The sequence below is a fragment of the Oncorhynchus mykiss genome, chromosome 17 (genome assembly GCF_057628025.1).
Source record: "Oncorhynchus mykiss isolate SJ-2025 chromosome 17, ASM5762802v1, whole genome shotgun sequence".
NCBI classification, from domain to species: Eukaryota; Metazoa; Chordata; class Actinopteri; order Salmoniformes; family Salmonidae; genus Oncorhynchus; species Oncorhynchus mykiss.
In genome coordinates this window covers 44,306,371-44,334,205 of record NC_143038.1, presented here as the reverse complement: position 1 = coordinate 44,334,205, position 27,835 = coordinate 44,306,371, and the positions used below count along the sequence as shown (strand labels likewise).

General features: G+C 42.5%; 1 protein-coding gene across 1 annotated transcript in view; it reads left to right on the top strand.

Moving 5' to 3' along the window:
• Window positions 1-27,835, top strand: part of LOC110494268 (metabotropic glutamate receptor 2) — a 63,084-nt gene that overhangs the window by 6,362 nt on the left and 28,887 nt on the right. Inside the window, exon 2 of the mRNA XM_021569208.3 lies at window positions 3,347-4,082. Within this exon, the coding sequence (XP_021424883.2) occupies window positions 3,549-4,082 (534 nt within the window). The 5' untranslated portion in view covers window positions 3,347-3,548. The remainder of the gene's footprint in view (window positions 1-3,346; window positions 4,083-27,835) is intronic.

Below are 27,835 nucleotides of genomic sequence, written 5' to 3'. Positions count from 1 at the left end.
CCACAAAACCCACAGGCATTTGCCTCTAAAGTATCTGCAGAGCAGATATAACATTGACGGTTAGGGTGTATTGGTGAATTGAAGATAGGCTGGTGATTTATTTGTAAGTTACAGGTAGAATAGAATACCTGGCAGTAAAGTGTGAAATAGAGCCATGCATTGGTTGATGGATGTAGTGGATGAATGTGTGTGCGAGTGAGAGGATGGGGCCAGTTTACAGCAGGCTTCTTTCCCAGTGCTCCCACAGGACGTTACTCTATGGTCAGATTGGTCCACTTGTCCTCTCCTCGGCCTCGCCCGCCTCGTCCCAACCCTTCATGTCTCTGGGCAAGTTTCCATGGAAACAAAGAGTATAGAGAGGTGGGAGAATGTGTGTCGGTGAGATGAGCATATATATCTCTGAGTGGACTTGCACACACACACACGCACACGCACACGCACACGCACACGCACACACACCCACACACACACACACACAGACACACTTTCGCACGCAAACACAGGCGAGCAGAGAAAATCTACAGCAATGACTGAAAAACTGCACTTTTAGATTTTTGGATTTCAGAAAATGGTACTCTACTTAATTTAGATAGTAAATATCCTGCCATACAGAGCCGTATGCAACATGAGATGGTCGATGGCCATAGTGATGGATAACATGAAAGAGTACTTCAACTCAATAGCGTTCTCCCAGACCCTCAAAACAAGGAAACACTTTGAGAAATCCAAATGGAATGTGTACAAAGCCAGACTGACTTTTTTATGACTCATTTTCATAATCTCCAGCTTTCTCAGTGAGCGGATTTGACTGGCAGAGGCAGCTTGTGGCAGTGGCTCATGCAGATGATACTGGCTCAATATCCTGCTCCAATAAACTGCTCCCTTCCCTCCTCTGTAGTGTGGCTAATGAAACCCAGGGGAGGATGGAGGAGAAGAGTGACATGATGCTGGCTGCTGCCCCTCCTCTGGCCCCATCCATCCATCTCTACTGGAACCACTCTGGGTCCGGGTCCTCACACAGCTCCACACCCAGGGCCTTGCTGCTCTACAGGGGTTGCCTCCCAAATGGAAGGCTATTCCCTAGTGCACTACTTTTGACCTGGGTCCATAGGGCTCTGGTCAAAAGTAGTGCACTATGTATGGAATAGCCATTTGGGATGCAACCAGGGTCTGGCTCTGCCTCCCTACTGACCAGAGGGGAGGGACAGTGGACATAAGAATTTGGATCAGCATGGTCAACCAGTTCACCTTTGAGTTGAATTGGGGAAACGTTAGTAATTAGTAGGGATATGAACAAAGCGAAAAATAAACGTCCTCTCACTGTCAACTGCGTTTATTTTCAGCGAACTTAACAAATGTAAATATTTGTATGAACATGAAGAGCACTTTTTTGCCAGTCCTGTCTGGTCCAGCAACGGTGGGTTTGTGCCAATAGGCGACGTTGTTGCCGGTGATGTCTGGTGAGGACCTGCCTTACAACAGGCCTACAAGCCCTCAGTCCAGCCTCTCTGTGCAACTATTGGTTACATTTATTTGAATGCAGTCTTGGTTTTCATTGGTTTCAGTTGGACAAAAATAGAAAGAACTGAAACTGTAATAACACTGTCATTGTGGTTGTTATAAATTTGCCACTACAGTACTTTCTCAATGTAAATATCATGATATTTATGCAAAATTGTCTGCAGGAAGTAGGAATAATCTCATGCAGTAGAAACAGTGTTTAGATTCAATCCATCAGGGGGAAATAAGTCTTCAGCTACTGCTGCAGGGACATTTCAACAGCTCTTTGTGAGTGTGTGTATGACAATGTATGTGTTTGTGTTTGATAAATCTGTCTCATTTGCATCATTTGCTTTGACAGTGTTCCCCAAGGGATACCTTTTTATACAATTTGCGTTTGTGCGTGCATCTGTGTGTGTGTGTGTGTGTGTGTGTGTGTGTGCGTGCTTGCCTGCGTGTGCAACAAACAGCTGTGGACTCGTTTCCCTGCAATGAGAGGCATGCGGTCAAACAGGAAACTAGATGGAGAGAGGGAAAGAGAGAGAGAAAGCGAGGAAGATTAGAAATGGAGAGATGGAGAGAGTTTCGCACCAGAACAGTCACATGGCCCCTCAGGCACAGTTGAAGACAAACACATTCTATTCCAGAGGAAGCCATTCACCATGGGGGAGTGATGCGGTCGGTCGCTAGCGAGCTGCTTAAGAACTCAGACATGAGAAAACACTCTGGAGAATCCAGCCAGCGTCCTCCACTGTTCTCACTCACTCTCACATCACACACCCTATATATGCATGTTATACACCTGTGCAAAGAAACTAGAACAACATTTCTTCCTAATATAGGGTACTATATGTAAAACCAGGGACTTCTGTCGCATCCTACATCAGCATGTTTAGTGGTATTTCCTATTTGTATAGTCGCCTTCTGGCTTTGAAACCGATGATTATGTCACATTATCTTGCTATATGACTTGACAGACCCCTAGTCATTTAAAAAAAGATATGTTGTTGAATATTAAATATGTAGAATGGGAAAAGGGCCAGCATGCTGCATTATGAATATAGTTGCATGTCACAAGAGAATGGAAGTAGTAAGTTAATATACATTAGCCTATGTAGTATTGTACATGTGTAACTATTAGAAATGTTCTATTATCACTTTAATGTCAATGTGTCATTATCCAGTGACTATCTCTGCATCATGCAGCAGTTATTATCAACACAAATTTAGCTGGAATCATAAGATAATAATTTCACTGGAATCATACAACACTAATTTCACTGCAATCATACAACACAAATTTCACTGGAATCATACAACACTAATTTCACTGCAATCATACAACATTAATTTCACTTGAATCACATGGCACACATTTCACTGGAATCATACAACACACATTTTACTGGAATCATACAACACTAATTTCACTGGAATCATACAACACAAATTTCACTGGAATCATACAACACTAATTTTACTGGAATCATACAACACTAGTTTCACTGGAATCACATGGCACACATTTCACTGGAATCATGCAACACACATTTTACTGGAATCATACAACACTAATTTCACTGGAATCATACAACACTAATTTTACTGGAATCATATAACACTAATTTCACTGCAATCATACAACACAAATTTTACTGGAATCTTGCAACACTAATTTTACTGGGATTGGAATCATACAACACACATTTTACTGTCTCGTAAAGATGATGTATATGGAAATGAGAATGTGTCCCAGGCACCTTGATTTTCTTGGAATGTATGTGTGTGAAACAAAGGTCTCGTTGTATTGTAGCATTGACTGACTCCCCCTCTGTTTGATCCACAGGCTGTACTCTCCAGAACCTGATGCAGGAGATGGCCTCAGCCAGGACAAAAACACTGGCTCTTTGAGATCTGGTGCCGCCGTGCCACGCTGCTCTGTTCCTTGCTAGCCTACTGTACCCTCCCCAGCTCCAGAGAGAACAGAGAGAACCAGAGGAAGAGAAACACCCGACAGCAGTGATCAGACTCACCCAGGGCCCAGGGCCATGTCACCAGGGAGGTCTACTGGGTTGGGGCTGTACACCCTGCCCCGACCCCTCCACCTCCACCTCTCCCACCTCAGCCTGTTGTGTGTGTGTGTGTCCCTCCTGGCCCAAGCCCCACTGGGTCTCCCCATGTCAGGCTTCAATATGGACACCAAGAGGGAGATCACAGTGGACGGGGACCTGATCATAGGAGGGCTGTTCCCTGTGCACCAGAAGGGCGAGGGTGCCGAGGACTGTGGGAAAATCAACGCTCAGAGAGGGATCCAGAGATTGGAGGCCATGTTGTTAGCCCTGGACGAGATCAACAAGGACGAGCGCCTATTGCCGGGGATACGGCTGGGAGCCCACATCCTGGACACCTGCTCTAAGGATACCTACGCCCTGGAGCAGTCCCTGGAGTTTGTCCGTGCCTCCCTCACCAAGGTGGATGATAGCGAGTACACCTGCCCTGATGGCTCCTACGCCATCCATGACGACGTCCCTCTGGCCATCTCTGGGGTGATAGGAGGCTCCTACAGCGACGTCTCCATACAGGTACAGCACTGACTCTACACTCTAACGATATTTGTTTATGTTGCTCTATTCTATAGGCTCGAACTTGGATCTTAACTATGGTTGCTGATATGGGTACTGAGAGTTTTCTAGATTTTTGCTAAAGATACTTTCTAAAGGTGATACGTTTTTTTTTAATTCTGAATTGCTCCTGGTTTATTTAGTATCTCCCAGTCTCAGGTTTTGAGCAATCCATGCTTGGTAAATACTGATGCACTGACTGTTCTATAAATATATGTTACAGTCCAGATAGCTGTCGTTTCACTCCATAGAATAGAGAAAGGGACACAATGATTGATGATCATATAATTTTCTCTCTTTATTTAAAGTACTGGCATGCAATTACGGTGCTCCATGTTTAGTGAGATGTTAACACAGTAGCTTTAATGAGTATGGGTTCCGCATGCCAGATCTGTTTACCTGTTTGCCCGTATGCTTGGCTGATCTCATTTGGAGGAGCTCCTCTCTTCCCTGGTAATTCAAACTCCAGCAGTGGGCCTGTCAGATGCAAACACGCCGCAGATGTTGGGTTGAGGAGGACGGGCTGACAGGATGACTAGTGACATCATGATTACTCTCAGTAGTAGTAACAATAGTATCAGTAACGGTTGACTGGTGAGGTGAAGCAAGGCGAGCTCCTCACACTGACGTGATGAAAGGCCTACTAATTGCAACAAGATCTCACGGTTTGACCAATTTGCCCTAGCAAAATCCAAGCTTATTTGATGTTAATAGCGCTCAACGTTGCCCCTAGTTGCAGGTTTTGAAGGCATCTCCCGACTTCCTTGGGACATGGATGGACGTCCAATTTCAAAGTCAATCTTGAGTGACCTGTCTGACTAATTGGGCCCACGTTTATTGGGACTTAATAAAGCCACTGCCTTGTGAGAGGAGATGCTCCGTAGCACCCAGACTGGGAGAGAGAGAGTGTGTGCGTGCGTGCATGTCATAGATAATTGTGGACATTCACTTGCACACTCTACACACAATCACCCATATTTACATGCTCACATACACACATCAGCCAACTCCAAGCTCTGTCAGAGGAACTTCTCTAGCCTAAGGTGATACCTCCCCATACTCAATGATTGTACTGTAGTTACCTTCTGGCTAGCCCACAGTAGTATAACAGGCGTGTCATCACACATGGCATTATACCTTCTGGGCATCCACAGACCACCAATGGATTTCAATTAGGGTCCAAGGCATTATTAAAATAGCAGATTTAATCAGTGCAGCCTGCATGGATATTTCCTCCAGTGGGGGTACTTCAGTATGCTGGGGTCCAGCCAGTTACTGTGGTGGCTTCCTTCCCTCTCCTCTGCTTCATAGGCAGAATGACTTCATCCTATGCTGCTTGGGAGACAGGGAGGGCTGGATGAATAATAGATTGGACCATTCTACCCAGAGGGGGAGGGTTTGCTCTCTGCATGAGATATGCCCATATGTCAGGATAAAAGTATGTCATGAAGGTATGTAGAAAGCTTGGGAAGGCTCACTCTCTGGGGTGCCTTAGTGAGTGCGTCACAGTGCTTAATTGCAGATACTGATGACATCGCCGGGAATCCCGATAGTTGAAAAGGTGCTCATGATTTGAGCAATATTTGAACTACTCCTTAATGATGAGTTTCGTGCTGAGAGAGGGGATCCAGCGACTGCGGCGTTCATGCACTGATCAGCCGTTTTCTAAACACCAGAGCAGAATTGGAGACTCCACTACAAGTAATTCATTTAGAAAATAGACTGAATACAGCAATGTGCTATTACTAACTCCAATCTATTGTTCTGTGTATTCCTCCAAAACAAACATAAATACCTCATAGGGCCTGCGAGGAGGTATGGGATGAAAAGAACATGCAACCTACGTAGGCTTAATGAACGAGGTATAATTTTGGTAAAGACTATCTTCTGTCTCCTCTCAGGGAGCATGCCCTTGTCCTGTGCTAATTTATAGAGCTGCTATGACCCGTTTCTGTTCTTAGGGTTGCCCCAGCTTCTCCCACAGTGGCTTCACGGAATCTATCAGCGGGTTGAATAGACCCACCTGCCTGCCTGACGGTGCCCCCTGCCTTTGGATAACACTTTTTTGAACCACACGACCTCTACCCTGTACTTAGACTACACACAGTCTCAGAGGGGGAAGGGGGTAGCCTGGTAACTGATCTGTTTGTGCTTTGTTTGTGCTGCTGAAGGAGCGCTTTCTCACTTTCTGTGTTGTAGTGCTGAGCCGGTGGGCCTGTCGGTGTCTGTCTGATGAACAAGACCCAGTCTATTAGGACTGATTGAACTTGTCTTGGACCGCTCTACATAGGGTCCCAGGGAGTGTGAATCTGTCATTCCCTTCACTCTGACACTACTGTCTGTGCTTTATTGAGTGTTTTGTTCAGCCTTCCTTTTTGTGTGCTGAGCAAACTAGCCCTGCATTATTAAGGCTAATCTTCCCTTGTATTGCACTTCCTTTATCATTCATGTATTTTTAAGCACTTTGGGTTTGTGGAACAGCACTTGGCAAACACACTGTACTGTCATCACAATTACCGCTACTGTAATTCCTGCAAAGGCTCATATTGTGGTGCGGACTGCGGTGTCTAATTCATAAACACCGAGTGATGGCCACATAAACAATGATTTCCTGTGCTCCTAATAGGCTGTCAAATTGAGCCAGACAGACAATGGTGATGGATGAAGTGTAGCAGCCAGTCATTGGTTGAAATGATGTTATTCAGAGATATGCAGGTAAAGTGAGTATTGAGTGTGTGTGGGCAGCGTTCACACGAGCTGCATGTCCTACTACTCTGCAGCCTTTGGCTCCTCAGCCCTCTCCTCTTATGTCTGTCTGTCCTGCACTCCCTGTATAATCCTGATGAGTCAGACTAGAGGCCATGTCTGGGCCGTCCAGGCCGTGTGAAAGGTCACTGTATCTGACCTCCCCGTGTGAACCCCCAGGTGGTCACGTCTGATGTGTGTGAAGCCTCCAGGGAGATGGGCAGGCCACAGGACACCTCACAATCCCCTGCTAAAGGTCGCCATTACCATGGAGATGCACCGGAACATGGCTGCCTCCACCCCACTGGAGGTATGAGACTTGGGAGTTTGGGTCTGGGAGTCTGGACTGGACTGGTCACAATGAGAAGGTTGGTGCTGCTGCAGCCTGCCAGACGCATGGTGGTGTTGGTGTGTCTCAGAGTCCGATGTGATCTGTGGGTGGATCTGGCCCAGGGACTTGCCAGTGGGTGTCATGGTGTTCCACAGACACAGATTGGGAGGTAGTGTGGAGGCGAGGGCCTGTGACGCCATTGGAAGCTCCACACAGGCTTACCCACACTGTTAACTGTTTTTGTAATTTTATCACTAAATACAGTATATTAATCAATAGTACGATACTGTATAACTGGATACAGTAGAATACCGTATAATGCACAGTAAAATACTATCCATTTGTTTTACAGCACACTGTATGACCTTTCTATAATTAAAACACTAAAACACTGTAGACTGCACAGTAAAATACTGTAAATGGTGCATTGTGGGAAAATGTTGTGAGCGGGGAAAGATAGTCTGTGTCATTAACATATTTAAGGCAAGCTTTGTAAGAGACTTTATTTGTTGCACCCTTGAGTGAGAATGCTGTACCGCACAGAATATGTTAATATATTGTATTATAGTAATTCTACAAACCTTGTCCTGAAACTTTACAGTAACTTACTGGCAAATTGCTGCCAGTAATTTACTGTAATTGTCATGTGTGCTCCCTCTCCGGCCTCTAGGTCACCAGGTTGCTCGTAATGGCGCACACCTGTCACCATCGTTACGCGCACCTGTGCGTCATCAGACTCACCTGGACTCCATCACTTCCCTGATTACCTTCCCTATATATGTCACTCCCTTTGGTTCCTTCCCCAGGCATTATTGTTTTTGTTCCTGTGTCATGTCTGTGTGTTATTCGTGTTTTTTATTTTGTGTACTTTTGTGTTTATTTATCAAAACACTCACTCCCTGAACTTGCTTCCCAACTCTCAGCGCACATCATTATAGAATAACGCCTCACCTAAGGGAAGCATCAGGGAGTGTTTTTTTGTTTTTGTTTCGGTGGGAATGACGTCGGGTCCGGGAGCCGCTACAGCTTCTCATGCCTCAGACAGATCGCCAGGATCCCCTGCCTCCGTCGGCTCATCAGCCTTTCATGCCTTCGCCGGATCGCCAGGCTCCCCTACTTCCACCGGCTCGTCAGGCTTTCATACCTCAGCCAGATCGCCAGGCTCCCCTGCCTCAGCTGGTCTGTCAGGTTCCCGCGCTCCAGCCGGGACAGGTTCCCGTACATCAGCAGCGGTGACCGGTCCTCTCCTGATCCCCGGGATCGTCCCTTTGGTTGCCGTCCTGTGGCTGGAGCCGAAATGCGCCGGGGAGGGGGTACCATCACGTATGCTCCCCGGCGCTCTAGGTCGCCATGCTCTCGTGTCTCAGCTGGACTGAGAGGTTTCCCGCGCCTTAGCAGAGGTGACCGGTCCGCTCCTGGGATCGTCATTTTGGTCGCCGCTGGAGCCGCGCGTCAGGGAGGGGGTACTGTTACGTGTGCTCCCTAGGTCACCAGGCTGCTCGTTATGGCGTACACCTGTCACCATCGTTACGCGCATCTGCGCGTCATCAGACTCACCTGGACTCCATCACCTCCCTGATTATCTTCCCTATATATGTCACTCCCTTTTGTTCCTTCCCCAGGCGTTATTGTTTCTGTTCCTGTGTCATGTCTGTGTGCTGTTGTGTTTCTTATTTTGTATAATTTTGAATTTATTTATTAAAACACTCACTTCCTGAACTTGCTTCCTGATTCTCAGCGCACATCATTATAGTAATTCAGAATACAGTACCATACTGCATTTTTGGAGCACCAAAACCTTTTTGAACACTAGTGGGTAGTGCTGAGCAATTAACTGAAATTTCAGTTATTTTCAGTTTTTAAAACAACTAATTGACCAACGTCGGTTCAATTATTTGAATTTTCTGTGAGCTCAATGCACACATTACACTGTTTCTCTAGAGATAAATCAGATCAAGCCCATACTGTGCGATGCAGTAGTGAGTTTCCAACAGGCCAATATTCTACATAATTTAGTGCAGAAAACCTGGTAATTAACTACAATGACCAAAATCCATTGTGTGCCTAATTGTCTAATCTGTGTTTCTTTTACCACTGCTATGTAAAAAAGAAACGAAGAATGTGCGATCGAGAGGAATAGAGAGCAGTTGCTTCGTGAGGTACCTTTACCTGAAAATACATGATCTAAGTGATTGATAGTTGGTGTTCAGCAGTCATAAATGCCCTATTTACGTTGAAGAACTACCAAAATAGTGATTTTGTCAGACAGCGTAGGCAGCAGCTCTATAGAGATGAGATGATGACTTAGAATGAAACAATAAAGTCATCAAATAAAACAAATGTGATATTCACAACAACTGAAATATTTTATTAAAGTAAGGTAATGTGAATAAATGATGGTAAATAAGTGATGAGGTAATGGGCAGTCAATACGATCATGGGACTTGTATTAATTGTTCTATTCTGTGTTGTTACAGCATTCAATTCTTGTAAAAACAATTTTTAGGCAAAATCGAAAACTGTGATAATTTTTTTATAATCGATCTGAAATCGAAATGAAACTGAACTGACCTCATAAAAAAACGAATCGCTCAGCACTAATGTATGGTATTATTATTTCTCACGCAATAGCATATTCTAAGGCATGTCTTGTAGGTGGCTATATTGTTGCACCCGTTAGTGAGAGTGCTGTACCAATTTATGTGGTAGTGGTTCCCTAACAATGAAATATATATAGGGGACAGATCAGAGTAGCAGAAAGTCCCAAACCTTTAATGGTTAAGTGGCTAGCCATGTCCTTTTGATCTGTCTGCCTTGTAGTCACTGTCTGTTTAGAAGGCCTAAAGCCATATAAAACACTAATTATCAGTTGGTATGCTGTGATATATTTAAGCAATAAGGCACGAGGGGGTGTGGTATATAAGAACCGCCCTATATATATCACGGCTAAGGGCTGTTCTTAGGAACGATGCAAGGTTTGCTTTATAAACTGGTTACCAACGGAATTAGAGCAGTAAAATAAATGTTTTGTCATACACGTGGCATACGGTCTGATATACCACGGCTTTCAGCCAATCAGCATTCAGGGCTGGAACCCTGAATATTCACTGTTAGTAATTACTGATTTAATTTTCAATACAATTCAACAATAAAGTACTGCTATATTGCTATATATTTACTGCAGCATTATGTAAATGATGGTGCATTGTGGAGAAATATTGTGGAAGGAGAAAGAATCACTCATTATCACATTTGAACTTTTTACTGCAGTGGGCTTAAATCAGTCTTAAACAAATCTACTTCGAAACAAAAGTACAGTTGAAGTCGGAAGTTTGCATACACCTTAGCCAAGTACATTTAAACAAAAAAATTCACAAATCCTGACATTTAATCGCAGTAAAAATTCCCATTTAGGTCAGTTAGGATCACCACTTTATTCTATGTAAAATGTCAGAATAATAGCAGAGAGAATGATTGAATGATTCTTTCATCACAATCCCAGTGGGTCAGAATTGGGTCAAACGTTTCAAGTAGCCTTCCACAAGCTTCCCACAATAAGTTGGGTGAATTTCGACCCATTCCTTCTGACAGAGCTGGTGTAAATGAGTCAGGTTTGTAGGCCTCCTTGCTTGCACACACTTTTTCAGATCTGCGCACAAATTTTCTGTAGGATTGAGGTCAGGGCTTTGTGATGGCCACTGCATTGTCCTTGGGCCATTTTGCCACAACTTTGGGAGTCCATTTGGAAGACCCATTTGCGACCAAGCTTTAACTTCCTGACTGATGTTTTTCGATGTTGCTTCAATATATCCACGTAATTTTCCTTCTTCAAAATGTTCCTTCCTTTTGTGAAGTGCACCAGACCCTCCTGCAGCAAAGCACCCCCACAACATGATGCTACCACCCCCGTCCTTCACGGTTGGGATGGTGTTCTTCGGCTTGCAAGCCTCACCCTTTTTCCTCCAAACATAACGATGGTCATTATGGCCAAACAGTTCTACGTTTGTTTCATCAGACCAGAGGACATTTCTCCAAAAAGTACGATCTTTGTCCCCATGTGCAGTTGCAAACCGTAGTCTGACTTTTTTATGGTGGTTTTGGAGCCGTGGCTTCTTCCTTGCTGAGCGGTCTTTCAGGTTATGTCGATATAGGACTCGTTTTACTGTGGATATAGATACTTTTGCACCTGTTTCCTCAAGCATCTTCACAAGGTCCTTTGCTGTTGTTCTGGGATTGATGTGCACTTTTCGCACCAAAGTACGTTCATCTCTAGGAGACAGAACACGTCTCCTTCCCGAGCGGTATGACGGCTGCATGGTCCCATGGTGTTTATACTTGCGTACTATTGTTTGTACAGATGAACGTGGTACCTTCAGGCATTTGGAAATTGCTCCCAAGGATGAACCAGACTTTTGGAGGTCTACAGTTGTTTTCTGTGGTCTTGGCTGATTTCCTTTCATTTTGCTATGATGTCATGCAAATAGGCACTGAGTTTGAAGGTAGGCCTTGAAATACATCCACATGTACACCTCCAATTGACTCAAATTATGTCAATTAGCCTATCAGAAGCTTCTAAAACCATGACATCATTTTCTGGATCCCTGTACACCATACCTACTGTGAAGCATGGGGGTGGAAACATCATGCTTTGGGGCTGTTTTTCTGCAAAGGGACCAGGACGACTGATCCGTGTAAAGGAAAGAATGAATGGGGCCATGTATCGTGAGATTTTGAGTGAAAACCTCCTTCCATTAGCAAGGGCATTGAAGATGAAGCGTGGCTGGGTCTTTCATCATGACAATGATCCCAAACACACCGCCCGGGCAACGAAGGAGTGGCTTCGTAAGAAGCATTTCAAGGTCCTGGAGTGGCCTAGCCAGTCTACAGATCTCAACCCCATAGAAAATCTTTGGAGGGAGTTTAAAATCCGTGTTGCCCAACAACAGCCCCAAAACATCACTGCTCTAGAGGAGATCTGCATGGAGGAATGGGCCAAAATACCAGCAACAGTGTGTGAAAACCTTGTGAAGACTTACAGAAAACTTTTGACCTCTGTCATCGCCAAAGGGTATATAACAAAGTATTGAGATACACTTTTTTTATTGACCAAATACTTATTTTCCACCATAATTTGCAAATAAATTAATTAAAAATCCTACAATGTGATTTTCTGGATTTTTTTTCTCATTTTGTCTGTCATAGTTGAAGTGTACCTATGATGAAAATTACAGGCCTTTCTCATCTTTTTAAGTGGGAGAATTTGCACAATTGGTGGCTGACTAAATACTTTTTTGCCCCACTGTATTGGAGTGTCATCAAAAGAAGCTCGTCAAAGGTAATGCATGTTTTATATTTTATTTCAGCGTTTTGTGTAGCGCCTGCAGGGTTGAAATATGCTATCTCCTTTGTTTACTGCTGGTGCAGATGGTGCAGGCCAAAAAGCATTTAAAAAATCTGACATGTTGGCTGGATTCACAACGAGTGTAGCTTTAATTGAGTATCTTACATGTGTGATTTAATGAAAGTTAGAATTTTATAGTATTTTATTTGAATCTGGCGCTCTACATTTTCCCTGGCAATTGGCCAGTTGAGACATTTGCGTCCCACCTAATCCCTAACTATGTGAGCATCTCCAATCCAAAATTAAATTTAGAATCGGCTTCCTATTTCGCAACAAAGCCCCCTTCACTCACACTGCCAAACATACCCTCATAAAACTGACTATCCTACCGATCCTCGACTTCGGCGATGTCATTTACAAAATAGCCTCCAACACTCTACTCAGCAAACTGGATGCAGTCGATCACAGTGCCATCGGTTTTGTCACCAAAGCCCCATATACCACCCACAACTGCGACCTGTATGCTCTCGTCGGCTGGCCCTCGCCACACATTCGTCACCAGACCCACTGGCTCCAGGTCATCTATAAGTCTTTGCTAGGTAAAGCTCCACCTTTTCTCAGCTCACTGGTCACCATAACAACACCCACCCGTAGCACGTGCTCCAGCATGTATATCTCACGGGTCACCCCCAAAGCCAACACCCCATTTGGCCACCTTTCCTCCCAGTTCTCTGCTGCCAATGACTGGAACAAATTGCAAAAATCGCTGAAGTTTAACTTTCTTTCTGAGCAGCTTACCGATCGCTGCAGCTGTACATAGCCCATCTGTACAGAGCCCATGGGTTATCTATAAATAGCCCCTCCAACTACCTACCTCATCCCCATATTGTTTTTATTGACTTTTTTTGCTCTTTTGCACTCCAGTATTTCTACTTGCACATCATCATCTGCACATCTATCACTCCAGTGTTAATTTGCTAAATTGTAATTACTTCGCTGCTATTGGCCTATTTATTGCCTTACCTCCTTACTCCATTTGCACACACTGTATATATATTTTTCTATTGTGTTATTGACTGTCCTTTTGTTTATCCCATATGTAACTCTGTGTTGTTGTTTTTTGTCGCACTGCTTTGCTTTATCTTGGCCATTAACTCTTGGAACTCCCTCTCCCGGATCCGGGAGAATTGTCATCAACTGACACTAACTAGCATAACGCAACGGACAAAAAATATTACTAGAAAATATTAATATTCATGAAATCACAAGTGAAATATATTGAAACACAGCTTAGCCTTTTGTTAATCACCCTGTCATCTCAGATTTTGAAATTATGCTTTACAGCCAAAGCAAGACAAGCATTTGTGTAAGTTTATCGATAGCCTAGCATAGCATTATGGCTAGCTAGCAGCAGGCAACCTGGTCACGAAAATCAGAAAAGCAATCAAATTAAATCTTTTACCTTTGATGAGCTTCGGATGTTTTCACTCACGAGACTACCAGTTAGATAGCAAATGTTCATTTTTTCCAAAAATATTATTTTTGTAGCCGAAATAACTAGTTAGTTCTTCACGTTTGGCTGAGAATTAGACCGGAAATTGCGGTCACGACAACGGCGAAAAATATTCCAAATTAGCTCCATAATATCGACAGAAACATGGCAAACGTTGTTTATAATCCATCCTCAAGGTTTTTTTCAAATATCTATTCGATAATATATCAACCGGGAAAGCTGTTTTTTCAGTAAGACCGGGAGGAAAAATAGCTACCTCTGTCTATTATGCAAGAATTACTCTGAGAGCCCTCAGCCGGACACTTACACAATGTAGTCGTTTACACTCATTCTTCAACATAAAGGCATGAAACTACGTCAAAATGCTGTAGACACATTGGGGAATACGTAGAAAAGGGAATCTGGTTGATAGCTCATTCACTGCTTAATAGGGATGCATCGGAACGCAGAGCTTTCAAAACATGAGTCACTTCCTGATAGGATTTTTCTCAAGCTTCCGCCTGCAATATCAGTTCTGTTATACTCACAGACAATATTTTTACAGTTTTGGAAACTTTAGAGTGTTTTCTATCCTAAGCTGTCAATTATATGCATATTCTAGCATCTTGTCCTGACAAAATAGCCTGTTTACTTCGGGAATGTTATTTTTCCAAAAATGAAAATTGTGCCCCCTAGTTTCAAGAGGTTTAAAAAAAAAAATAGTATTCATCAATATGATGTAATATGCAAATGGCTACAGCCATTCTACTTACTCTAATCTCTTGTAATTACAGTAAAATACTGTAGAAATAACTTTCTTACAGTTTAATAGTCACTCATTGTATTGTACTGTGTTTCATTGCTCTGGCATCAAGTTACCGTGAATATTTCAGTATTGTATTGGCACTATCAAATGTCAAATTTCCTCATCTGCTTGCATGCGCCTCCCCTATATCAATGTGTTTTGCTTCGTCCCTTGTGCACTACGCTTTCCGCACGCTAATTGTTACTATGCCACAGGTCAATACAGTCTACCAGTCTAACTGTCTATGTTGACAATACTGGTTGGTGGATCGTTTGTCCAGATCTGCAATAGGCTAACTAGTAATCATACCACACATAAAAGCATTCAAAGCTACATCAATTGAATCCACAATAACAAATAGGAATAGCTGATAGAAAGCTGAAATGCCAGGTGGAACATTGCACACCAACATACAGTGAAGACTTGAGACATGCAGCTCAAAAAGCTCCCCTATTTATAGTGTTTAGGGACAATACAATGATCCTACTTAGACTAGCCTACAACACCACAATGCAATGAATAATTGCAAAATTCTACTCTATGCTAATTTGAATAATGGCACACAAGCCCTGTGATTTGGATGTTTCATTCCATTTGGATCAGTTGTTTGTGGGTCTACTCTCTACAGTTTATAATTTCCGGAAAGACATAGTAGCAGGCCAGTCTGACTGTATTTGTACTTTTATTCGATATTTTACTTAGATGTGCTGTCTGTTATGGATCATCATTCGCCCAAGTCATCCTATAATAATTTGGCAACAGCTCCTGGCAGGCCCAGTTCTTCTCGAAAGCAGAACGTGTGCTCTATCTTTTCTCCAATCCGAGCGGCTATTCCTCGCACACCTAGAACGCTTCAATAGAGCCTAAATATTTGTGATTTAACTTTTAAAATGTATTCCCTTTTATATGTGGCATGAACACAACCAGTCCTGTAGGCATGCATACGCTTGCCCAAAATATAAATTCAGCATCCTCAAAATGGCTTGACATTAACTAGATTTCCATCTAATATTTTTATGCGAGTAAAGTACATCATGGGAAAGCATGCAGTTTATTAGGTGATAGATTAAATAATGATGAACTTCACAGGGTGGAGAAAATGCATGGTGTTGAGCTTGATGCCCCTTTCAGTGAATACTGAGGGTCTTATTCTGGTAACATGATGATCGATGATTGACATGATCGACACACACACACACACACACACACACACACACACACACACACACACACACACACACACACACACACACACACACACACACACACACACACACACACACACAAACACACACCTTTTTTTGCATGATTTGTTAGAGCCTGTAAGTAAGCATTTCACTGTAAGGTTGTTGTATTCGGCGCACGTGACAAATTCTTTTTTTATTTTATTTTATTTGCCGTGTTGCACTTTTGTCCATAATAATCTCATCATGTAGGCTATACCCACACTGTATCTGTGAGCTGTTGTCTAAAGTGCATGTGCCAATACCAGAGTGGGCACATTTCCTATACCTATGGAACATTTATGACAAAACCATCAGTAGCCCTAGAGTTGAAAATGCGATGAAAACCCATTTAACTTGTATTTATTATTCGGTACATGGTAATTTAACTGCAAAAGTAATTTTTATGTGCACTACATATTTAGTGAACAAGTCAATTTGATGGAAACACAACTCTGATGGGAAAATGAGTATGTTTTTTTATGCAGATTTTAGAATATTTGCCTGAAAATCTGTCGCCAAATTGGATGGAAACCTAGCTACAGACAACATAAAGACTCTGAATATGCCTGCACATAATGGTTCACCAGCAGCGCCAAACATCTAAAGAATAAGCAACAGAAAAGTCAAAACAAGCTTTTAAGAATTGTACTAAATGAACTTGCCCCTCTTTCTCATCTGGAGGTCAAGCATTTTAAGCAGCTAGGCTGGTTTTCTGTGGAAAACAATAATAAAATAAATAAATAAAAATAATTCAACTTGGTCTTGTCCACAGAATTACACTATAAATACACAAAAGTATGCAGAGACCACTTCAAATGACTGGATTTGGCTATTTCAGCCACACCTGTTGCTGGCAGATGTATAAAATCAAGCACACAGACATTCAATCTCCATAGGCACACATTGGTAGTAAAATGGCCTTAAGAGCTCAGTGAATTTTAGCGTGGCTCTGTCATAGGATGCCACCTTTCCAACAAGTCAGTTTGTCAAATTTCTTCCCTGCTACAGCTTCCCCGGTCGACTGTAATTGCTGTTATTGTGAAGTGCAAACGTCTAGGAGCAACAACGGCTCAGCCGCAAAGTGGTAGGCAATATAAGCTCGCAGAACAGGACCGCAAAGTGCTGAAGCTCGTAGCTTCTAAAGGCCTAAAATTGTCTGTGATTTATTTCGAATTCAAGGCACACTTAACCAGCATGGCTACCACCGCATTCTGCAGCGATACGCAATCCCATCTGGTTTGCGCTTAGTGGGAGTGTCATTTGTTTTTCAACAGGACAATGACACACAAACACCTCCAGGCTGTGTAAAGGCTATTAGACCAAGAAGGAGAATGATGGAGTGCTGCATCAGATGACCTGGCCTCCACAATCACCCAACCTCAACCCAATTGAGATGGTTTGGGATGAGTTGGACCTCAGAGTGAAGGAAAAGCAGCCAACAAGTGCTCAGCATATGTGGGAACCCCCTCAAGGCTGTTGGAAAAGAATTCCAGGTGAAGCTGGTTGAGAGAATGCCAAAACTGTGCAAAGCTGTCATCAAGGCAAAGGGTGGTGGCTATTTTGAAAAATGTCAAATATAAAATAAATGGTTACTACATGATTCCATATGTGTTATTTCAAGGTTTTGATGTCTTCACTATTATTCTATAATGTAGAAAATAGTAAAAATAAAGAAAAACCCTTGAATGAGTAGGTGAGCCCAAACTATTCACTGGTACTGTATATAAATATAAACAGTGCCTTCGAAAAATATTCAGACCCCTTGACTTTTTCCACATTTTGTTACATTACAGCCTTATTCTAAAATTGATTCAGTTAATAAAAATCTTAAGCAATCTACACACAATACCCCATAATGACAAAGTGAAAAAGGTTTTTAGAATTCTTGCATATTTATTATAAATAAAAAACAGATACCTTATTTACATACGTGATCAAACACTTAGCTTTGAGACTCGAAATTGAGCTCAGGTGCATCCTGTTACCATTGGTCATCCTTGGGATGTTTCTACAACTTGATTGGAGTCCAACTGTGGTAAATTCAATTGATTGTACATGATTTGGAAAGGTACACACCTGTCTATGTAAGGTCCCACAGTTGACAGTGCATGTCAAAGCAAAAATCAAGCCATGAGGTCGAAGGAATTGTCAGTAGGGCTCCGAGACAGGATTGAGTCGAGGCACAGATCTGGGGAAGGGTACCAAAACCTATCTGCAGCATTGAAGTCCCCAAGAACACAGTGGCCTTCATCATTCTTAAATGAAAGAAGTTTGGAAACACCAAGAATCTTCCTAGAGCTGGCTGCCCGTCCAAACTGATCAATCGGGGGAGAAGGGCCTTGGTTAGGGAGGTGACCAAGAACCCGATGGTCACTCTGACAGAGCTCCGGAGTTCCTCTGTGGAGATGGGAGAACCTTACAGAAGGACAACCATCTCTGGAGCACTCCACCAATCAGGCCTTTGTGGTAGAGTGGCCAGACGGAAGCCAATCATCAGTAAAAGGCACAAGACAGCCCACTTGGAGTTTGCCAAAAGGTACCTAAAGACTCTCAGTATCAAGGCACAAGGCGAGACCCAGATGCAGACACAGGAGGCAGATGGTTGGAGTCTTACAATGTTTATTAATCCAAAGGGGTAGGCAAGAGAATGGTTGTGGACAGGAAAAAGGTCAAAACCAGATCAGAGTCCAGGAGATACAGAGTGGCAGACAGGTTCGTGGTCAAGCCAGGCAGAATGGTCAGGCAGGCGGGTGGGTACAAAGTCCAGAAACAGGCAAGGGTCAAAACCGGGAGGACTAGAAAAAGGAGAATGCAAAAAGCAGGAGAAAAATGCTGGTTGACTTGGAAACATACAAGACAAACTGGCGAGAGACATCAAACACACTGCGGAAAACAAGCGACACCTGGAGGGGGTGGAGACAATAACGATGACAGGTGAAACAGAACAGGGTGTGACACTCAGACCATGAGAAACAAGATTCTCTGGTCTGATGAAACCAAGATTGAACTCTTTGGCCTGACTGCCATGCGTCACATCTGGAGGAAACCTGGCACCATCCCTACGGTGAAGCATGGGGGTGGCAACATCATGCCCTGGGGATGTTTTTCAGCGGCAGGGTCTGGGAGACTAGTCAGGATCGAGGCAAAGATGATTGGAGCTAAGTACAGCGAGATCCTTGATGAAAACCTGCTCCAGATCACTCTGGACCTCAGACTGGGGCGAAGGTTCACCTTACAACAAGACAACGACCCTAAGCACACAGCCAAGACAACGCAGGAGTGGCTTTGGGACAAGTCTCTGAATATCCTTGAGTGGCTCAGCCAGAGTCCGGACTTGAACCCAATCGAACATCTCTGGAGAGACCTGAAAATAGCTGTGCAGTAACGCTCCCCATCTAACCTGAGAAAGCTTGAGAGGATCTGCAGAGAAGAATGGGAACACTCCCCAAATACAGGTATGCCAAGCTTGTAGCATCAAACCCAAGAAGGCTAAAGGCTGTAATCGCTGACAAAGCTGCTTCAACTATACTGAGTATAGGGTCTGAATACTTATGTAAATGTAATATTTCAGTTGTTTTTATATTTTTATAAATTGACAAAAATAAATAAAAAGCTGTTTTTGCTTCATCATTATGTGGTATTTTGTGTAGATGACGTAAAAAAACGATTTAATACATTTTAGAATAAAGCTGTTACCTAACAAAATGTGGAAAAAGTCAATGAGTCTGAATTCTTTCCAAAGCCACTGTATATATATATATATATATAATAACATACTGTACCAGTCAAAAGACACCTACTCATTACAGGGTTTTTCTTTATTTTTACTATTTTCTACATTGTAGAATAATAGTGAAGACATCAAAACTATGAAATAACACATATGGAATCATGTAGTAACCTAATTTTTTTTTAAACAAATCAAAATATATTTGACATTCTTAAAAGTAACCACTTGATGACATTTTGCATACTCTTTGCATACTCTCAGCTTCATGAGTACATTTCTAAATGTATATTTGAATGACATTAGAGATAATTGACAGAAGTTCATGGATGAACTTTGGCCTGTTAAGGAATTGTGGCTTCTTTATTCAGGTGTGAAATGGACGTCAAATACCAGAATATCTCATTAAAGAAAGGATTCCTACATATCTTAGTGATAAACCCACATGTTGCACTCTTTAATATGTCCCCTATAATTCAGCACTACAAAGGCATGTCTGTGCTGCCTTCACAGACATCGACATTTCAGTGAGTAGTTAAGGGAGCATTCGCGCTATTTCTCATCACAAGCCATGCGGGTGCTGTGTGTTAATTAGTGATGCACTATATTCCACAATTACAGCGAGGAACATCTAATTAATGCATCGCAGGGTCTCCAGCAGTGTTACCCCCGACAACAGTCCTGTTAAACGTGACTCACTGACACTGCTATGAAACCGTCCTTAACGGTAACCAAGCTATAAACACCTAGGCGCATCAGCTGCATAGCAACAGATCTGAGACAATGTCAGAAGCTGAAATACTCAGACACACAGAGAGAAGGTTCACAGAGAATTTACCCTGTGTAGGGAAATCTCCATGATGGTTTATTAAACAGACATAGTAGTATGGACTAGAATAAGTATGGATTATTCCTAACAGCGTGGAAAGATAGTGTCTGAATGTCAAAACAAAGGCACTTCTTGCCATGCTCTTTGCGAGAGAGGGTGCACTTTTTTGTTCCTGCTGCGCATGCCAGAATCCTCCTGTTATTTAAAGAGGAATGTTTAGCACATTCTCCAGACGCAGCACTGAGACTCCGTAATTAATCCGACAGGGCGCCATTTAGAGATGGATGAGGTAACAACATCTGATAGGAGAAGAGCCACATACTTACACACATGCAGGCAAGGTACACACATGTATGCACGCACAAATGGATACACACAGTGATTTCAAGGCCCCAGGCAGAGGTCATTTTGAGCCCATGCCAATCCTACATGCCAATCCTAAAACAATTTTATGGGATTTATAGGAAAGACGTACCTGTATACTGAACAAAAATATAAACGTAACATGCAACAATTTCAAAGATTTTACTGAGTTACAGTTCATGAAATAAATTGACTTGGCCATAATCTATGGATTTCACATGACTGGGAATACAGATATGCATCTGTTGGTCACAGATACCTTAAAGAAAAAGGTAGGGGCGTGGATCAGAAAACCTCATGCAATGTGACACATCTCCTTCGCATTTAGTTGTTTAGGCTGTTGATTGTGAATGTTATCCCACTCCTCGTCAATGGCTGTGCGAAGTTGCTGGATATTAACGAGAACAGATCCTTGCAACATGGGGCCATGCGTTATCATACTGAAACATGAGGTGATATCGGCGGATGAATGGCACGTCAATGGGCCTCAGGATCTCATCACGGTATCTCTGTGCATTCAAATTGCCATCGATAAAAATACAATTGTGTTCGTTGTCTGTAGCGTATGCCTGCCCATACCATAACCCCACTGCCACCATGGGGCACTCTGTTCACAATGTTGACATCAGCAAACCGCTCGCCCACATGGCGCCATACACGTGGTCTGAGGTTGTGAGGCCGGTTGTACGTACTGCCAAATTGTCTAAAACAATGGTAGAGAAATGTATATTCAGCTCTCTGGCAACAGCTGTGGTGGACATTCCTGCAGTCAGCATGCCAAATGCATGCTATTTTAGAGTGGCCTTTTATTGTCTCCAGCACAAGGTGCACGTGTGTAATGATCATGCTGTTTAATTCATCTTATTGATATACCACACCGGTCAGGTGGATGGATTATCTTGGTAAAGGAGAAATGCTCAGTGGTGTGAACAAATGTGTGTGCAACATTTTAGAGAAATAAGCTATTTGTGCATATGGAACATTTCTGGGATCTTTTAATTCAGCGCATTAAACATGGGACCCAGCACTTTACATGTTGTGTTTATATATTTTTTCAGTATAATTTAACTGTAAAAATGTATTACCTTTAATTTGCAATGAACACAACTAGGGGTGTGGCGGTCACAATATTTCGTCAGCCAAATAAAATTGTCAAGCAAATAACTGTAGGTCTCATGGTAATTGATCGTGAATTAACATAAACACATTTAGCGTCTCCTGGTTTCCACACAATGCCAAAAGATTGCAAAGCTGTCATCAAGGCAAAGGGTGGCTATTTGAAGAATCTCAAATATTAAATATATTTTGATTTGTTAAACAATTTTTTTGGTTTTGATATCTTCACTATTATTCTATAATGTAGAAAATAGTACAAATAAAGAAAAACACTTGAATGAGTAGGTGTTCTAAAACTTTTCACTGGCAGGATAAACTAAATACTTTGTGTAAAATTAGTTTTGATTTAGAATGGACCATTATCATGCACCTGTCTTGAAGAAAATACGTAATCTACAGTATGCAATTAAATAGCGAATGGAGGACGCATTTCCTGTGCTTCATTTTCATGCCCGCCCAGTAGGCTATACTTCTCTTGTAAAGATAAGCAATGTGCTTAATATTAGTTGAGAGATAAATATAGCATGCCTAGCCTATAGAAAGCTGACTGAGCTCTGGGCTGTCTTGAAGTGTTTATTTGTTTTTATTTATTTTTTTAACTTTTTTCTCCCCATTTGGTAGTTAAAGTCTTGTCCCATTGCTGCAACTCCCGTATGGACTCGGGAGAGGCGAAGGTTACCATGACTAAACGGTCATGTGGATTTTGACTTCATTCTTGACTACAGGTGTGGCGGTAATACGGTCAAAGCAACACACCTAATAACAAAGTCATGATGTTTTCATTTGATTGTCAAATAAATCAATAAAAAAAGTAGGTTACATGTGCACGTTCATCCAAAACAATTCCAGCATCCGAACAGCGCGCTGTGCACCCGTCAAATTTCCTTCAATTCGCAAGTGGCTGAAACCCACTGGAGAAAGCATCCAGGTGAGGGAAACACCACTCCTCTGTCTTACTATATATAGCCCATGTATCTGATGCTGTCTGGCCAAAAAAAGTATCACATACCATTATATTTTTGGCTAGACAGCATCAGATACATGAGCTACACATACAGTGCCTTCAGAAAGTATTCGGACCACTTTACATTTTTCCCCTCAACAATCTACACACAATAACCCATAATTACAACCGAAAACAGGTTGTTAAAAATGTTTGCAAATGTATTAAAAGTATTCAGACCCTTTACTCAGTACTTTATTGAAGCACCTTTTGCAGCGATTACAGCATAGAGTCTTCTTGGGTATTACGCTACAAGCTTGGCACACCTGTATTTGGGGAGTTTCTCCCATTCTTCTCTGCAGATCCTCTAAAGCTCTGTCAGGTTGGTTGAGGAGCGTTGCTGCACAGCTATTTTCAGGTCTCTCCAGAGATGTTCGATCTGGTTCAAGTCTGGGTTCTGGCTGGGCCACTCAAGGATATTCAGAGACTTATCCCGAAGCCACTCCTGCATTGTCTTGGCTGTGTGCTTAGGGTCGTTGTCCTGTTGGACAACGACCCTGTTCGATCCTGACTAGTCTCCCAGTGCCTGCCTCTGAAAAACATCCCCACATCATGATGCTGCCACCACCATGCTTCACCGTAGGGATGGTGCCAGGTTTCCTCCAGACGTGACGCTTGGAATTCAGGCCAAAGAGTTCAATCTTGGTTTCATCAGACCAGAGAATCTTGTTTCTCATGGTCTGAGAGTCTTTAGGTGCCCTTTGGCAAACTCCAAGTGGGTTGTCATGTGCCTTTTACTGAAGAGTGGCTTCCGTCTGGCCACTCTACCATAAAGGCCTGATTGGTGGAGTGTTGCAGAGATGGTTGTCCTTCTGGAAGGTTGTCCCATCTCCATAGAGGAACTCTAGGGCTTTGTCAGAGTTACCATCAGGTTCTTGGCTGCCTCCCTGACCAAGGCTCTGCTTCCCTGATTGCTCAGTTTGGCTGGGTGGCCAAATCTAGGAAGAGTCTTGGTGGTTCCAAACTTCTTCCATTTAAGAATGATGAAGGTCATTGTGTTCTTTTGGACCTTTTGCACAATTCCCCAGATCTGTGCATCGACACAATCCTGTCTCAGAGCTCTACAGACAATTCTTTCGACCTCATGGTTTGGTTTTTGCTGTGGGACCTTATATAGACAGGTGTGTGCCTTTCCAAATCCTGTCCAATCAATTGAATTTACCACAGGGGGACCCCAATCAATTTGTAAAAACATCTTTAGGATGATCAATGGAAGCAAGATTCACCTGAGCTCAACTTCGAGTCTCATAGCACAGGGTCTGAATACTTCTGTAAATAAGGTAAATAATACATTTGCAAAAATTTCTAACAAACTGTCTTTGCTTTGTCAATATTGGGTATTGTGTGTAGATTGCTGAGTACATTTAAAAAAAATCAATTTTAGAAAAAGGCTGTAACGTAACAAAATGTGGAAAAAGTCAAGGGGTTTAAATATTTTCTGAAGGCATTGTACATGTCTGCCTCAACTCTGATGGCAGTATTATCAGCAGCACCTGTCATTTTACTAAAGAAATGTGTATTGAGTCTGGGCTGGGTTTCTAGTAAGCTAACATATGGAATTGTTTTAAGATGGTCATACCAAGGATCAATTAGCTATTTGATTTAGAATTTTAGAACCTCTGTAGGTTTAAAGATTATTTCATGAAACGTAAAATTTGGCCTTACTGCTATTAGCCCATTGAAATACTTTGAATGACAGATTCATGCATGGAAAACAGATAGTCAAAACTGTAATCAAAAGGAAGTATGTTTTGAAGTGTCTGTCCTATATCTGAGATATTTTAGAATGTTCTGGATTTTATTTTTTAACAGTGGAATTATCTGTATACCTTTTACATTGAAATGCCGTATTCACGTCCACAAATCTTTCGACCCGGTACCGGGTTGCCTTCAGACGAGCCCCATGACACTTGTGGGGGTCGTAGAAAATGGATTGTGTTTGTGAGTGTCTAATATTTCAATAGAGTGGTCATATTAGTGTGTAGCCCAAACCGCTCGGATGTTACAGAAGTTTTCGAGAGTAGACCGATTTTCGCGGCGTTTTTCCTGGTCTTACAAACACCGCTGTAGCTCAGCCACCATCCACCGCCGCAGATCCGGAAGGCCGACACTGGCGGATGCTTTGGATTTAGTCACATAGTCCCCCCCCCCACCCCACCCCAGATAGCTCTAGCTGAAACAGACAGACAGATTTTAATGGGGATTTTTTATTGTTTTTTTGTTGTTTTTTGCCACGAGCTGAGAAATATTGAAACATTATATATATATTTAAAAAAAGCCCAGCTCATGAGGCCTCTTGATTATGTGAGTCCTGAGGCAATTGCCTCTTCTGTCTAATGATAACACACACAAACACACACACGAACACACACACACACACACACACACACACACACACACACACACACACACAATATTGGTTGACATTTACTAGACTAGAATAATTCTCCTAATGTATACTATATTAATGAGGTTCTGGGCTGTGGTAACAGAGAGCTCTAACATCTCATTCTTATTTTAAAGACAATGGCTATTTTTAGTCCTCAGCGGTTTTCATCTGGTTCTAGACAGTGCTGATCTCTTGGAGCACACATGACTCACCCAGTGGATTTTACATGGATGCACACACATGGTGGAATTCATGCCAGAAAGTACAATAATGATGAAAGATATCAGTAAAGCAATGCAGTGGAAATGCATAATTCATAGGGAAAAAGTAAGGAACATGTTCCCCCCCAAATAATAAATAATTCACGTAATTTGGTTATTCAGTGGCTCGGCAGAGCTCACTATTCATGCAGTCTCAAAATCCATATCATCCTCTGCACCACTGAATGAGTGTGTCCCCTGTCCTCCTTACGATCCTGTGCGGCAACATTTTAGCCCACTCCCAGTTTGCTTGGCCATACTATTGTGACAAGAGAGAAAATGGGGGTGAGAAGTCGATCTCAGTTGGAAGGATGAAGGACCTCCTGAACACTTGGATTGGACAACACGTGATGTCATGACCATTTTGTACAATGCTCCATCTGAGACAGAAAGGATGGGAATTGGTTGTGTGATGAAGATGGACGAGAACTGAGTGAGAGAGTTAAAAGGGCTTCAGAAGACAAAACTGCCAAGATGAAGTGCCAACACAATTTAAGATATGCATGCATTCCAATACATTAATTATTTCCTTCCTTCGAATGACAGCTGGAGTGTGTGTTGTCTGCTGTGGTGACTGTGGGGTCCCTGGCAGAGCATATTTAAGTGACCCATTCAGAGGAGGCTGGTGGGAGGAGTTATAGGAGGACGGTCTAATTGTAATGGCTGGAATAAAATAAATGTGGTTTCCATATATTTTATGTGTTTGATACCGTTCCATTTACAGTGCCTTGTGAAAGTATTCGGCCCCCTTGAACTTTGCGACCTTTTGCCACATTTCAGGCTTCAAACATAAAGATATAAAACTGTATTTTTTTGTGAAGAATCAACAACAAGTGGGACACAATCATGAAGTGGAACGACATTTATTGGATATTTCAAACTTTTTTAACAAATCAAAAACTGAAAAATTGGGCGTGCAAAATTATTCAGCCCCTTTACTTTCAGTGCAGCAAACTCTCTCCAGAAGTTCAGTGAGGATCTCTGAATGATCCAATGTTGACCTAAATGACTAATGATGATAAATACAATCCACCTGTGTGTAATCAAGTCTCCGTATAAATGCACCTGCACTGTGATAGTCTCAGAGGTCCGTTAAAAGCGCAGAGAGCATCATGAAGAACAAGGAACACACCAGGCAGGTCCGAGATACTGTTGTGAAGAAGTTTAAAGCCGGATTTGGATACAAAAAGATTTCCCAAGCTTTAAACATCCCAAGGAGCACAGTGCAAGCGATAATATTGAAATGGAAGGAGTATCAGACCACTGCAAATCTACCAAGACCTGGCCGTCCCTCTAAACTTTCAGCTCATACAAGGAGAAGACTGATCAGAGATGCAGCCAAGAGGCCCATGATCACTCTGGATGAACTGCAGAGATCTACAGCTGAGGTGGGAGACTCTGTCCATAGGACAACAAAGTCGTATATTGCACAAATCTGGCCTTTATGGAAGAGTGGCAAGAAGAAAGCCATTTCTTAAAGATATCCATAAAAAGGTGTCGTTTAAAGTTTGCTACAAGCCACCTGGGAGACACACCAAACATGTGGAAGAAGGTGCTCTGGTCAGATGAAACCAAAATTGAACTTTTTGGCAACAATGCAAAACGTTATGTTTGGCGTAAAAGCAACACAGCTGAACACACCATCCCCACTGTCAAACATGGTGGTGGCAGCATCATGGTTTGGGCCTGCTTTTCTTCAGCAGGGACAGGGAAGATGGTTAAAATTGATGGGAAGATGGATGGAGCCAAATACAGGACCATTCTGGAAGAAAACCTGATGGAGTCTGCAAAAGACCTGAGACTGGGACGGAGATTTGTCTTCCAACAAGACAATGATCCAAAACATAAAGCAAAATCTACAATGGAATGGTTCAAAAATAAACATATCCAGGTGTTAGAATGGCCAAGTCAAAGTCCAGACCTGAATCCAATCGAGAATCTGTGGAAAGAACTGAAAACTGCTGTTCACAAATGCTCTCCATCCAACCTCACTGAGCTCGAGCTGTTTTGCAAGGAGGAATGGGAAAAAATGTCAGTCTCTCGATGTGCAAAATTGATAGACATACCCCAAGCGACTTACAGCTGTA